The 13,597-nt window shown below is 36.9% G+C and overlaps 1 protein-coding gene across 1 annotated transcript; it reads left to right on the top strand.

Annotated features, from left to right (window-relative positions):
* The first annotated feature begins 2,661 nt into the window (after nt 1-2,661).
* Nucleotides 2,662-11,994, top strand: LOC107717913 (sodium/potassium-transporting ATPase subunit alpha-1). The gene is made up of 22 exons (XM_016524819.1): nt 2,662-2,745; nt 2,901-3,014; nt 3,141-3,200; nt 3,852-4,055; nt 4,179-4,292; nt 4,377-4,511; nt 5,627-5,744; nt 5,828-6,096; nt 6,178-6,486; nt 6,630-6,764; nt 6,849-7,041; nt 7,131-7,306; nt 7,597-7,733; nt 7,821-7,971; nt 8,063-8,231; nt 8,319-8,473; nt 9,353-9,476; nt 10,946-11,091; nt 11,183-11,313; nt 11,405-11,506; nt 11,590-11,681; nt 11,876-11,994. The coding sequence occupies exons 1-22, from the start codon at nt 2,734-2,736 to the stop codon at nt 11,902-11,904; spliced, it is 3,075 nt and encodes a 1,024-aa protein (XP_016380305.1). The 5' UTR covers nt 2,662-2,733; the 3' UTR covers nt 11,905-11,994.
* Nucleotides 11,995-13,597: the final 1,603 nt, after the last annotated feature.

Below are 13,597 nucleotides of genomic sequence, written 5' to 3'. Positions count from 1 at the left end.
TATTATATTATATTATATTATATTATATTATATTATACCTTCTGTTTTGAATGAAATTACGCACTTTTCAATTGCACCTTTCACTGGATTATTCCAAAAATATGGTTATTTAATATATAATCCACAGGTTTGTCGGGGGAAAAAATGTGATTCCACTACTAAATAATGACACATTTATTTTATTTTATTATTCTTTTATTTATTTGTTTTTTAATTTTCATTCTCAAGCTTCAGAAGACCAAGAATATAGCAAAACAAAATTAGATTGACTACTGTTATGATACATTGACAGCACACATCACTTTCCTTATCCTTCAGAAGGACAGGTTTGGAATGACATGAGGGTGAAGAAATGAATTTAAATTTTTTGGCCCAACAATTCCTGAATATGAATAGACTTTTTTAATGCCACTGAATTGTGCTGACATACTAGAAGTGACAACCTTCTTCTAAAATCAGATTCTTGCTGATTTCTGCAGTGTTCTTTACGAGAGCCACGCAAGACAGAGACACTGCCTTCTTTCACACTATCTATCTATCTATCTATAATATGTTCTAAGAAAGTTTTGCTAACGTTCCGATTAAGTTCTGAAAACATTTCTGAATGTTCTCTGAACATTCAAAACTTCCAGTTTTTTAAATGTTTAAAAAAACTTTTTTTTTTAAGTGAATGTTAAGGGAACATTTCATTGTATAATTTTTTTCAAACATTATGGGAATGTTACTTTTAAATGTTCTCTAAATGTTCTGAAACAAGTAGTAACATTTTTTAAAAAACGTTAGATTATTAAAATTAAATTAAAATTAAATTTATGCATTTAGCAGACGCTTTTATCCAAAGCGACTTGCAGTGCATTCAGGCTATAAATTTTTTTATCAGTATGTGTGTTCGCTGGAAATTTAACCCACGACCTTTGCGCTGCTAATGCATTGCTCTACCACTGAACAACAAACAACTAACAAAAGTTAGATGAACTAAAATGTTTCAAAAAATGTTACATGAATGATTTATAAATAACATTTTTGTGCTAATGTTCTGAGAACATTGTTAAAGACTAGATAACTCTGAATGAAAGTGCTGGAACTGAAATGTTACTGGAAACACTTTGAGAGAACCTTGCAAGTACATAATATAGCCAATGTGGTATATTATATTTATATGACTATATATTTATGTTTTATTTTAGATTGGGAAAATATATTTACTTCAACTGTTCACAACAATAAATTATGTTGAGCTGAGTTGTGTTGTGTTATGATGTTATGGGCCAGACATTACCACAAAATATTATATTAGATTAGATTGCATTTTCCTCCTTTAAGAGAACTAAAGATCTTGTTTGCCATTTCTGCTCACATCCATAGAGCCCCTGCTGTAATCACGTGTGTCACAGTATGAGCCCCTTCCCCCTTCACATTTCTCTGTACAGTGAAAGACTACATCACATTGTCCTTTCATTTTGAGAATAATCCCTGTATCAGACAGACCAATTATTGGATGAAGCACTGGAACCAGTTTACTAAATGATAGTTTTCACTGTTTAAGGGTATTATTAGCTATTACCGTGTGTGATTTGATCCAGGCATTGCTATTTCCAAAGACTAAAATAGACTGGTGCACTTGTTTCTTGCAAAGTAACAAATTCTGTTTTATTCACATGAATTCTAAGTAACACACGGGCAGACCGCCTACTTTAGTATATAATGTTTCCTTTAAGAGACGGGACGGCTTCCTTAAAACAGGTTGGGCAGCTGCTTTAAAGTGCCATTTCATGATCCCAAGTTAATGAGTGCTAGACCTTTATGAGGAAAAAAAATATAAAAATGTAACCACAAAACCAGCAACACCAATTTCTGCTTGAATCGTTTATGACTGTCAGAGAGACATTCCCACAACCCTGATTTCACCTTGAATGTCCACACAGTTCATTCCCATCTTCCTAACACATGCTGTCATTTATAGGCCTCTCTGAGCTGCAGCACCAGCTGATCCTGGTTTTCCTGGAGTATTTACCAAACTAATGGATGCAAACTCAAAAGGAAATGTGCAATCCATGCTCACAGATGTATAAGTGGTGGCATGCTGTAGAAAAGCATAAATATAGACTAAACTTAATCCACTGTTGACAGAGAAAAGATAGCGAGACGTTTACAAAACACGAACAAAACGTATGCTAAACTCACATTCAGAATGCTTGAGATACGAGATTGTAGCCTAAAAGCATAGTTTGATTTTATCAGATTTATTACTGGGTGTTGAATGCCAAAGGACACAATTTACACAGTCATTCATCACTTACCTTTGAAATGGAGAAGTGGCCAAAAGTCATAAAAATCAGGTGGTGCCAAGACTAATAAATGATTTATAAATGCAGAGAAATTCAATGTTAAAGACAAATCAGTGCACACGGAAGTTTTATAATAAATTGTTATGTGCAAACTACCACAGGTCTTTTCAAATATTGAGTAAGCTCGTTCCTCATGTAGATGTCAATGACATGCCCTACCTTTACAGATGAAGGTTGAATAAATGTTAAAACTCCATGACAGCAACCAAAACTCCTCCCTAATCTTCTTACAACTCCTCCCTGAAACAGGTGAGTTGGCAGGGTATAAATTTTGTGAACCTTGCTTGGACACACAGGAGCTTTTTGTCTCTGGAGAGGCTTTCAGGAGGACTACGACATCTAAAATCTGAAAGCTCCAGAGTTTAAATCGAAATAAACGAGGAAAATGGGGCTTGGAGTGAGTGGACTATGACTATGATTTATTATACTGCCAGTTTCATTGCACATTTGCTTTTATTGCTCTATTTTTTTCTCTCTCTCTCTCTCTCATTTACTTTGTTTAACTAAGTTAATGTGTTAGTTGCATATGTTAAGTATCGTTATTTTTGATAGACGGGGAATGATAAGTACAAATTGGCGGCAACTTCAGAGGATGGAGCAAAAATGCCAAAAAAAGGGAAAAAAAAGCAGAAGGACATGGACGATCTTAAAAAAGAAGTGGATCTGGTAGGAAATTCATATATAAATACATTTTTAAAAATACACATTGCATTAAAATACTTTTAACATTCCATTTAACAATAATCAGTTCTGTGGGAAACTAAGATTTAAAGGCTCTTTTTGCTTCTGCAGGATGACCACAAGTTGACAATGGATGAGCTTCACCGCAAATACGGCACTGACCTGACCAGGGTGAGCTTAGTGACACTTTTGGGAAACATTATGTATTTAAAATGATATCATATGAAATCATATGCATCTTTTATCTTCTTAGAATTACATAAATTATTGTTGTTATTATCTACCTTTGAAAAATTGGTAACCTCATTGAAATTTTGGATTGTTAAGCTCAATATGTCTTCTCTGTCAAATCAAAGCACTTTTACTCTAAAAAAATATATATATGACATCTGTGCAAGAAGTTTACCAGCAAGCATGTTCAAATCGAAATTATTATGTAATTGATATATGTTGTAATGGAAAAATTCTAATACAAGTACTTGCAAATAATCTATGAAAGCTATGGATTTGAAACTTATGTGCATAATATTATTTGAGTCAATTATTGCTAACTGTCCTGGAGCAAACCCGGACATAAGCAAGTGCGGCACTGCCATTTTGCTCCACCCCCACCTGGATCAAACCTTCTGCCCCACCCTGACCTTCATTAAACTCCAACACCTCAAGGACAGCATGCCCCCTTTTAGTTATCCTACAAAATCTCCCTTGAATTTATGTTTATATATATATTTTTTTTTTTAAATAAAAGCCTTTGTTTTAAGCTTCACTCACCATGCAACAACTTTTAACAAATTGTTATTTTATTATTATTATTTTTGGCAGGGCTTGTCCTCTTCTCGTGCAAAGGAGATCTTAGCTCGTGATGGGCCCAATGCCCTGACCCCACCTCCTACAACTCCAGAATGGGTCAAGTTCTGTAAACAGCTCTTTGGTGGGTTCTCAACGCTGCTGTGGATTGGTGCAATCCTATGTTTTCTGGCATACGGTATCCAGGCTGCCTCCGAAGACGAACCTGCTAATGACAATGTACAGTGGAACAAAAATCTTCTTATATTTATGCATAAATGTTTCATATGTCAACAAACATAGTGAATCACACAAATCTCAGTAGCATAATTAGCCCCACTATGAACCTGTTTGATTTTGCAGCTTTACCTGGGAATTGTGCTTGCTGCTGTTGTCATAATAACAGGATGCTTCTCATACTACCAAGAAGCCAAGAGCTCTAAAATCATGGAGTCTTTTAAGAACCTTGTTCCTCAGGTACTGACATGCAAAAGTTATTCCGATAAAACATTGTAGCTCTCACACAAAAAAAATAAATTCTAATACAATATGATTTTGTAGCAAGCCCTGGTTGTGCGTGATGGAGAGAAAAATAGTATCAATGCTGAGGAGGTAGTAGCTGGTGATCTTGTGGAGGTCAAAGGTGGAGACAGAATCCCAGCTGATCTTCGTATCATCACTGCACATGGATGCAAGGTAAGACATAAAGCTTATCAGAATGGCTAAAGTAACATACCCCCACTGTTGAAAAGAATGACATAGTTAAGCTGCATTTTGAATGCTGGTCACCAGAAGGGGATGCAGGTATGCTGGTGTCTTCACCAACCAGGAATCTTAAAGGTGCACTAAGCTAATTTTGCCAAACGATGTTGATATTTGAAAGCACCAAAACAAACAAGCCCATACCCCAACAGGACCTCACCCCTATTTTGATAACTCCGCCCCACAAGTACATACACAACCCTGCAGCGACGATGGCAGAATCTGCTATACCTGCCGGCCGCAGCATATTCAAGCAAAAGCCAACACAAATTAGTTGTGTGAAAAAGCAAAAACAACATAACTCACCTATCAAGAAGAAACAAAGCAACCTCGACATCCGATTCCAGGCCTTCCCACTCCTTTATTTCTCTCCACCGTTGGAAAGCTGCTCCGATATTTACGCAGGTCCTACCTCTTGCCTGATCGTAACCCTTCTTTTTAATGTTTATTCCTCTGAAATCTTCCTCTTTTTAATCTGCCATCTCTTGCTATCTATAGTCATTCAGCTAATATCCATCCTGTGCACTCGCTGAGTGCTCTCTTCTCCCTATCATTACTAGACACGCCCCTTACTGCTGATTGGCAGCAAGTGTGTTTTGGGGCTCGGTCCAACACTGTGGTCAAAAGCGTTTTTCAAATATTGCTTAGTGCACCTTTAAGTAGTGCAAACAGAAAGATTTCTTCAAGTCAGCAAATCATTTGCTGGTGAACAAGTTGTCTATGCTGGTCAACAAGCTAGACCAGGGCCGTCCAAACCTGCTCCTGGAGGGCCACTGTCCTGCAGAGTTTAGCTCCAACTTGCCCCAATACACCTTCCTGGAAGTTTATATATATATACATATATATATATATATATATATATACACCTGAATACCTTAATTAGCTGGTTCAGGTATGTTTTATTAGGGTTAAAGCTAAACTCTGCAAGACAGAGGCCCGCCAGGAGCAGGATTCAACACCCCTGAACTAGACCAATACCAAACCAATAATAACCAGCAATCCTGGACCAACATGGATATTCATGTTATTCTTGCTTTCCTCCTTTCAAGGTTGACAACTCTTCACTCACTGGTGAATCTGAGCCCCAGACTCGTACTCCTGACTTCTCCAATGAAAATCCCCTGGAAACTAGAAACATTGCATTCTTTTCTACCAACTGTGTTGAAGGTACAAAGATAAAACAGCTGAAGTGTGTTGGATTACAAAAACAATGTCAGAATTATGTAATTAAAAGTTACAATATTCAATAGGTACTGCCAGAGGTATTGTCATCAACACCGGTGACCGTACTGTCATGGGTCGTATCGCCACTCTTGCCTCTAGTCTGGAAGGTGGACAGACACCAATTTCTAAAGAGATTGAGCATTTCATCCACATCATCACTGGTGTAGCTGTCTTCCTGGGTGTCAGCTTCTTCATTCTTTCCCTGATTCTTGGATATGGGTGGTTGGAAGCTGTCATCTTCCTGATTGGAATCATTGTCGCTAATGTACCTGAAGGACTCCTTGCCACTGTTACTGTAAGTCAGAGTTCAAAGTACAGAGCCAAAGTACACTTCACTTGAGCCAAGAATTATTACTTAACTTGTAACTTAATGCAGGTGTGTCTAACTCTGACTGCCAAACGTATGGCGAAGAAAAACTGCCTGGTGAAGAATCTCGAAGCAGTGGAGACTCTTGGCTCAACCTCCACCATTTGCTCTGACAAGACTGGAACTTTGACCCAGAACCGAATGACTGTCGCTCACATGTGGTTTGACAACCAGATTCATGAAGCAGACACCACAGAGAACCAGAGTGGAACCTCATTTGACAGGAGCTCTCCAACTTGGTCTGCTCTTGCACGTGTTGCTGGCTTGTGCAACCGTGCAGTCTTCCTTGCTGATCAAAACCATGTGCCAATCCTTAAGGTGTGCTTGAGCATCTCAATATTTAGTACTTTAAAAATATTTTGAGAAACATTTAGATGATTTACGTTTAGAGTGACTTGTAAAAGTCCATCAAATGTATGTCCATCAACACACTATCAGTAAAAGAAAGAAATCTTTTGCAGCGAGACACAGCTGGTGATGCCTCAGAGTCTGCCCTGTTGAAGTGTATTGAGCTGTGCTGTGGTTCAGTCACTGAAATGAGAGAGAAGTACCCAAAGATTGCTGAGATCCCTTTCAACTCCACCAACAAGTATCAGGTATTTTTGTTGAATTATTCTTTGGAGATTTACAGATTTCATTTGACTGACCTTTGTAACAGCCCCTAATATGTTTTGTTCTAGCTCTCAATCCACAAGAATCCCAATTCCACAGAGTCTAAGCACCTGCTGGTGATGAAGGGAGCCCCTGAGAGAATCTTGGATCGATGCTCCTCCATTTTGATTCAAGGAAAAGAACAGCTTTTGGACGATGAAATGAAAGATTCATTCCAAAATGCTTATGTAGAACTCGGAGGTCTTGGAGAAAGAGTGCTGGGTAAAGCCAACATTATGAAGTTCACCTTGTGGAGTTGTTGCAGTCAAAACTATGACTATGTACACTAATGAAGTGTTCTTTTTTTAAAGGTTTCTGCCACTTTAGCCTCCCTGATGACCAATTTCCTGAGGGTTTTGCATTTGATTCTGAAGAAGTGAACTTCCCAACTGAGAACCTGTGTTTTGTTGGCCTCATATCCATGATCGATCCTCCTCGTGCAGCTGTACCAGATGCTGTGGGCAAGTGCAGGAGTGCAGGAATCAAGGTGTTGTTTCACCTTGATTCAAGACTGATGGCTTGATTATATTTACTTATTATACCTATATTGAATTAAATGAATCAGATGATCAAGCATCTATGTCTTCTATCACAGGTTACTTGTGACCATCCAAAAACATGGCTATTTGTAAAGGGTCTTGAATCAAGAAGTTGTTCTTGATTCAAGATTCATTTTTTTTATATTTTGTGAACATGTTGCAGCATATTCAATTTTGTTCATACTTGTTGTATGTACAATAAATTAATCAAATTATAATTCAAAATCTTATATTTCAGGTTATCATGGTTACTGGTGACCATCCAATTACAGCTAAAGCTATTGCAAAGGGTGTTGGTATCATCTCTGAAGGGAATGAGACTGTGGAAGACATTGCTGCACGTTTGAACATCCCTGTTGGAGAGGTTAATCCAAGGTATACTGGCAATCTCAAACAAAACATTTATGGACACCAAGTTTTGAATTTGCTCTAGAAGCCTGCTAATACAAAGTGTATCTCTAGAGATGCTAAGGCCTGTGTGGTCCATGGTGGTGAACTGAAGAATATGAGTGAAGAAGAGCTGGATGATATCCTGAAACACCATACAGAAATTGTGTTCGCCAGAACTTCTCCACAACAAAAGCTGATCATTGTGGAAGGGTGTCAACGACAGGTACCATTAGAGAGTTGTCTATCCAATCCTATTGATGCTAGACAATTTCGCCCAGCAGATACCATTTTAATGCATTTTTTCCTCTTATCAGGGTGCCATTGTAGCCGTAACCGGTGATGGTGTCAATGATTCTCCTGCTCTGAAGAAGGCTGACATTGGTGTGGCTATGGGTATTGCTGGATCTGATGTATCCAAACAGGCTGCTGACATGATCCTTCTGGATGACAACTTTGCCTCAATTGTCACTGGAGTTGAAGAAGGTATGACATTTTATTGAAAACTTTATTGACTGAGGAATTCTGAAGTTTATTTTGACACTTATTTCTCAAACATATCTTCAACTTTAGGACGTCTGATATTTGACAACTTGAAAAAGTCAATTGCCTACACTCTGACCAGTAACATCCCTGAGATCTCACCCTTCCTTTTGTTCATCATTGCTAATATTCCTCTACCTTTGGGTACCGTCACCATTCTCTGTATTGACCTGGGGACTGACATGGTAGGTGAAAGGACAAATTTTACTGATACAGAATATTTTCCAGTACGGGAATCAGGGGCCAAACACTGAAGGGGCATAGACACATATTGTATAGATTAGTGTATAGATTTGTTTTCTTCATTTTCTTTGGTTTGACAGTCCCTAGATCCTTAGGGTAAAACATTTTGATATTTCGTAAACTGATTGGGGAAGGCCTGACCTTCAATTTGACTTTGGTTGCCCTCTCAGACCCCGTAGTGCCACCAACAGCTCAAAGTTTGACACATTTTTGGAAATAACCTTTGAACCATGTTGTGTTTTTTCTTCTGATTCATTGGATCATAGTTTCAACCATCTTTAATGTCTTGAAAACAAACTAGCGTACTGATCCTCCCTAGCTTTAGGACAGATAATCTTTAGACCATGCCAGTGAATAGCATCCCAACCAGGAGGTTTGGCTTTGTCATGGCAATGCTAGGATGCATTGGATGAAACCTTGTAATTGCAGCCATTGTGTAAGTTTGTATTTAGTGCCACTACTGGTCAGAAAATCTGAAAATTACTCCAAATAATTAAGTGTAATGCTCTGACTCTGTTCATAACTCTTCACAAACAGTGACGTCCATTTTTCTGGTGTCAACCATATTGGCTGTTGACCATTTTGAATTTTATTGAAAAATTCATTCCATGAACTATGACTTTTTGACAGCTCCCCCAAATGGTAAAAAATTTAAAGAAATGGTTCTATTTATTATCTGTGAACCTATTGGCTTAAAATTGTGTTTCTGGTGTCCTATGTAACTGTGGTTTACTTAGATGGTTATGCTTGCTTCTGGTGGTGTAATGCATGCTGTAATTGGCTGCAGCTATATTTTGATTTGTTGATTAATGTTTCCACAGGTTCCTGCTATCTCATTGGCCTATGAAATTGCTGAAAGTGATATCATGAAGAGACAACCCAGAAACGCTAAAACAGATAAATTAGTGAATGAGAGGCTAATCAGTATGGCCTACGGTCAAATTGGTAAGAGCATGGTTATTCCAAACAGACATTCATTAATGTTAGCGCTATGTTCATTCTTTGTCCTGGTGTTGAACGACTACGCTATTGTGATGTTTTCTCTTAGCATAGCATTTAATTTAATTATTATGGAAGCTTAATGTACAAAATATCACCTACGAACTAAACACACTTTCGATGTTACTAATGTGCAGCAGGCTAGCTGCAAAAGCATCTTTACGTGTTATTTGGTTTTATTTCATTAGAGACTCCATGCTGGTTAACAGCTATATTTTGAAATTCTAAATCGTCTGTGTGTACAAATCTGCCAGCAAGCATGACAACCAAGAAGTGTGGCTATATATTTAGTCAGTGCATTAATGTAATAAACAAAATGTAGTAATTGCTATATCAGCAATGCCCTGAGTTCACCTGAGAAGTACAAACAGCGCCACCTACTGTCTTTTTTATTTTAAAGAAACTATTAATTAAGCAGTCCCTCTAGGATTTCCTGAGTTAGAATATAATGCAAAATCAAGCTAACTCCGCAATATTTGGAGGAGCTTGTAATTGTTCTAAATTGCCACAGATTTCCCGCAGACGCGTTGTGTGACAACATCGTTTCCATCAACCACTTCAATTTATCAGCACTGCCTGTATGCTGTGTAAAAGAGGCCCGTGCACTCTCTAATGACCGAATGAGTTGTGTAGGCACTGAATGAAAATGCAAATTTACTCTTTGACAGTCGGTGGCGCTTATGGAACAGCAGAAATAGAGGTTTCCACAGTTACCCTTTAAACACAGCGGCTGCACTACTTTTTGTTTCTGACACCGCTCATCACAGAGAAGGAAGGAAAACCCTTTTTATGTGTTTTCAATTATTTTTGTATTCATTATGGTTTTTATTAAACAACACCCGTTCGTTGTAGTTCTTGAAAAGGGATTTTTAAAAAACTAAATATCTCCCTTTGGAGTGGACTTTGAGATTTGTAACTTTCTAGATCTTTTTAATGCCCAAACATACACACTACACACTGACTAAAATTAAAAAAGTGAAAAAGCATAATAGGACCCCTTTAAAGCATGAAATAATAGTCAGAAATTTTTTTATTTTTTTTTGCCTTTAGAGTCAATGTATAAAAGAAAAACATTTTCATGCGTGTTCTTGAGGTCAGAAAAGTAATATAAATGTTACAAGAATGTTGTCTTTGATATATTTTGACAGCAAAACAACACGAGTGCTGCAAATATTGCCACAACTTTTGAGAAAAGTCGCTGCAAATTCAGTCATTTTAGAACACAAAAATCAGAAAAAAAATCTTGGTTGGACTGATTAAGTAATGGAATACTAAAATTAAAAAAAATAAATGCTGTACATTACATAAATACATGCAAATAAAACAAGCGCTTGATTGTCGGTTACACACAATTATTTTAATCTATTGACAGACCCTGTAAACTTTAATTTCAATGTCATCATACTTATTTCTAGGTATGATGCAAGCAGTTGCAGGGTTCTTTGCCTACTTTGTGATTCTTGCCGAGAACGGATTCCTGCCCTCCGATTTAATAGGAATTCGAGTCAACTGGGATGATAAATATCTCAATGACTTGGAAGATAGCTATGGCCAGCAATGGGTAGGTGTCACAACTGTATACATAAAAAAATAAAAAAATAAAATGTGAGGTATCAGTCATGTAAATATGGCTCATCTGTTTATTCTTCCAGACATATGAGCGCAGAAAGATTGTGGAGTTCACATGCCACACAGCATTCTTCGCCAGTATTGTGATTGTGCAGTGGGCCGATCTGATCATCTGCAAGACCAGAAGGAATTCCATTGTACAGCAGGGAATGAGGTATGTAAACAAAGGGTCCAGCCATAAAATTGTGCAATATGTGTTATACTGGATTGTTTTTATAGGCCGTGTCACCACTTTTCTTTTCTAGAAACAAAATCCTCATCTTTGGTCTGTTTGAAGAAACTGCTCTGGCAGCTTTCTTGTCCTACTGCCCAGGCATGGACATTGCTTTGAGAATGTATCCTCTCAAGTAAGTGGACATAACTAGTCTTTTGCACTAAGAAAATCTAGCTGACCTTGAAAACCCAATTTAACTTTGGTATTATGTTTTAGACCATCTTGGTGGTTCTGTGCCTTCCCATACTCACTGCTCATCTTCGTCTATGATGAAGTTAGAAGATACATCCTTAGGCGGAGCCCAGGAGGTAATAACAGATATTCCTAACACATGCTGGCAGACTTTGATGTTGATAACAACTATGTTTGTTTTAATTTTATAAAGCTAACAAGAGGAAAGCTGGGTTTTGAATGGGATCTATAATAACGATAACTTTCATAGGAGTATTTGTTATTTTGCAGTGAACAAACTAGCTCTCATATATGTGCTGTTTTGTTTCAGGCTGGGTGGAACAAGAAACATACTACTGAAACAAGAAAACTTTCTGTTGCAAACATATGCAAGAATACATTCTTTTTGATATTTTCAAAATGATACAGAATCTGGTCATTTTCAATCAATAAATATGTCAAATTAGAAGAGAATTTGTATTTGTGTCTTTATTATGCACTATGAATCTGAAAAGATGCAATGAAAATAGTGACTCAAATTACATTTTGCCCAGATTTATATATATATATATATATATTTGCATGTCAAATTCTTTCCACACTGAGTACAGGTGAAAGATTTCTTGGCTCTTGTTTTCTTTAAAATTATCTGTTTGCTTTGACAGCAACTCAAAGGGTTTTCTCCAGTTTTGAAGTGATTTTTCTCCTCAACTTCACTCAATTCTTCATTCTGCTCATTTTCTTCAGTCAACTCTGAAATAAAAGCAAAAACAGTTCCTTTTGTCAGTAACTCATAAAAAAGTGAAAAGACATAAAATTGAAACCTGATGTAACAGCAGAAAGTAGACAATTGCTATACAAAATTTTGATAATTTTGATATATACACATACACTGAACAAAATTATAAACGTAACACTTTTGTTTTTGCCCCCATTTTTCATGAGCTGAACTCAAAGATCTTAGACTTTTTCTATGTACACAAAAGGCCTCTTTCTCTCAAATATTGTTCACAAATCTGTCTAAATCTGTGTTAGTGAGCACTTCTCCTTTGCCGAGATAATCCATCCACCTCACAGGTGTGGCATATCAAGATGCTGATTAGACAGCATGATTATTGCACAGGTGTGCCTTAGGCTCACATTTTAGAGTGGCCTTTTATTGTTGCCAGCCTAAGGCACACCTGTGCAATGATCATGCTGTCTAATCAGCATCTTGCTATGCCACACCTGTGAGGTGGATGGATTATCTCGGCAAAGGAGAAGTGCTCACTAACACAGATTTAGACAGATTTGTGAACAATATTTGAGAGAAATAGGCCTTTTGTGTACATAGAAAAAGTCTTAGATCTTTGAGTTCAGCCCATGAAAAATGGGGGCAAAAACAAAAGTCTTGCGTTTATAATTTTGTTCAGTATATATATAAATATATAAATGAAATTATATATTTTTTTCTACAAATCAGATCAGATCAGAGCTTTAATCCCTTTGCTGATTAGTTAAATTATGTTCTCTTCAGGTGTAAAAATGCCATCTACAGAGGTATCTGTAATTAGTTTAATTTAAGAACAATAGAAGTCGATTGGATGCTCCACCATGGTATAAAGCACGCATGATGATGACGTAATTGGACCTTTTATTGTCTTTGATTTACCTCAAAGTGACAGATATCTAACACATTTTAAATCTCCTCTCTCAAATGAAATAAATGAAATAAAATCTGAATGCTTGGGCAAACAGTAATAATATATATATAGATGTGTGCAAACCTGGTGACCAACTACAAAAAACGTCTTACCTCTGTGCTTGCCAATTGGGTTTCTGCTCCAAGTACTAAGTCATGTTTTGCTTAGGGATCAAATACTTATTTCACTCACTGAAATGCAATCAATTTCTAACCTTTATATATATATATATATATATATATATATATATATGCGTGTTTTTTTCTGGATTTTTTGGTTGGTATTCTGTCTTTATCCATTAAAATAAACCTACCATAAAAATTACAGACCCTTCATTTCTTTGTAAGTGGGCAAACTTACAAAATCAGCAG

This window comes from Sinocyclocheilus rhinocerous, unplaced genomic scaffold, assembly GCF_001515625.1.
Source record: "Sinocyclocheilus rhinocerous isolate Xijiao unplaced genomic scaffold, SAMN03320098_v1.1 scaffold3621, whole genome shotgun sequence".
In the NCBI taxonomy this organism is placed as follows: domain Eukaryota; kingdom Metazoa; phylum Chordata; class Actinopteri; order Cypriniformes; family Cyprinidae; genus Sinocyclocheilus; species Sinocyclocheilus rhinocerous.
This window is presented reverse-complemented; position numbering and strand designations above follow the sequence as displayed.

Excerpts from the sequence above, each read along its gene's own strand:
- LOC107717913 (XM_016524819.1), top strand. Across the intron at positions 7,042-7,130 it reads TCTTGGAGAAAGAGTGCTGG|GTTTCTGCCACTTTAGCCTC; the intron begins GTAAAGCCAACA and ends CTTTTTTTAAAG. Across the intron at positions 8,232-8,318 it reads TGTCACTGGAGTTGAAGAAG|GACGTCTGATATTTGACAAC; the intron begins GTATGACATTTT and ends CTTCAACTTTAG.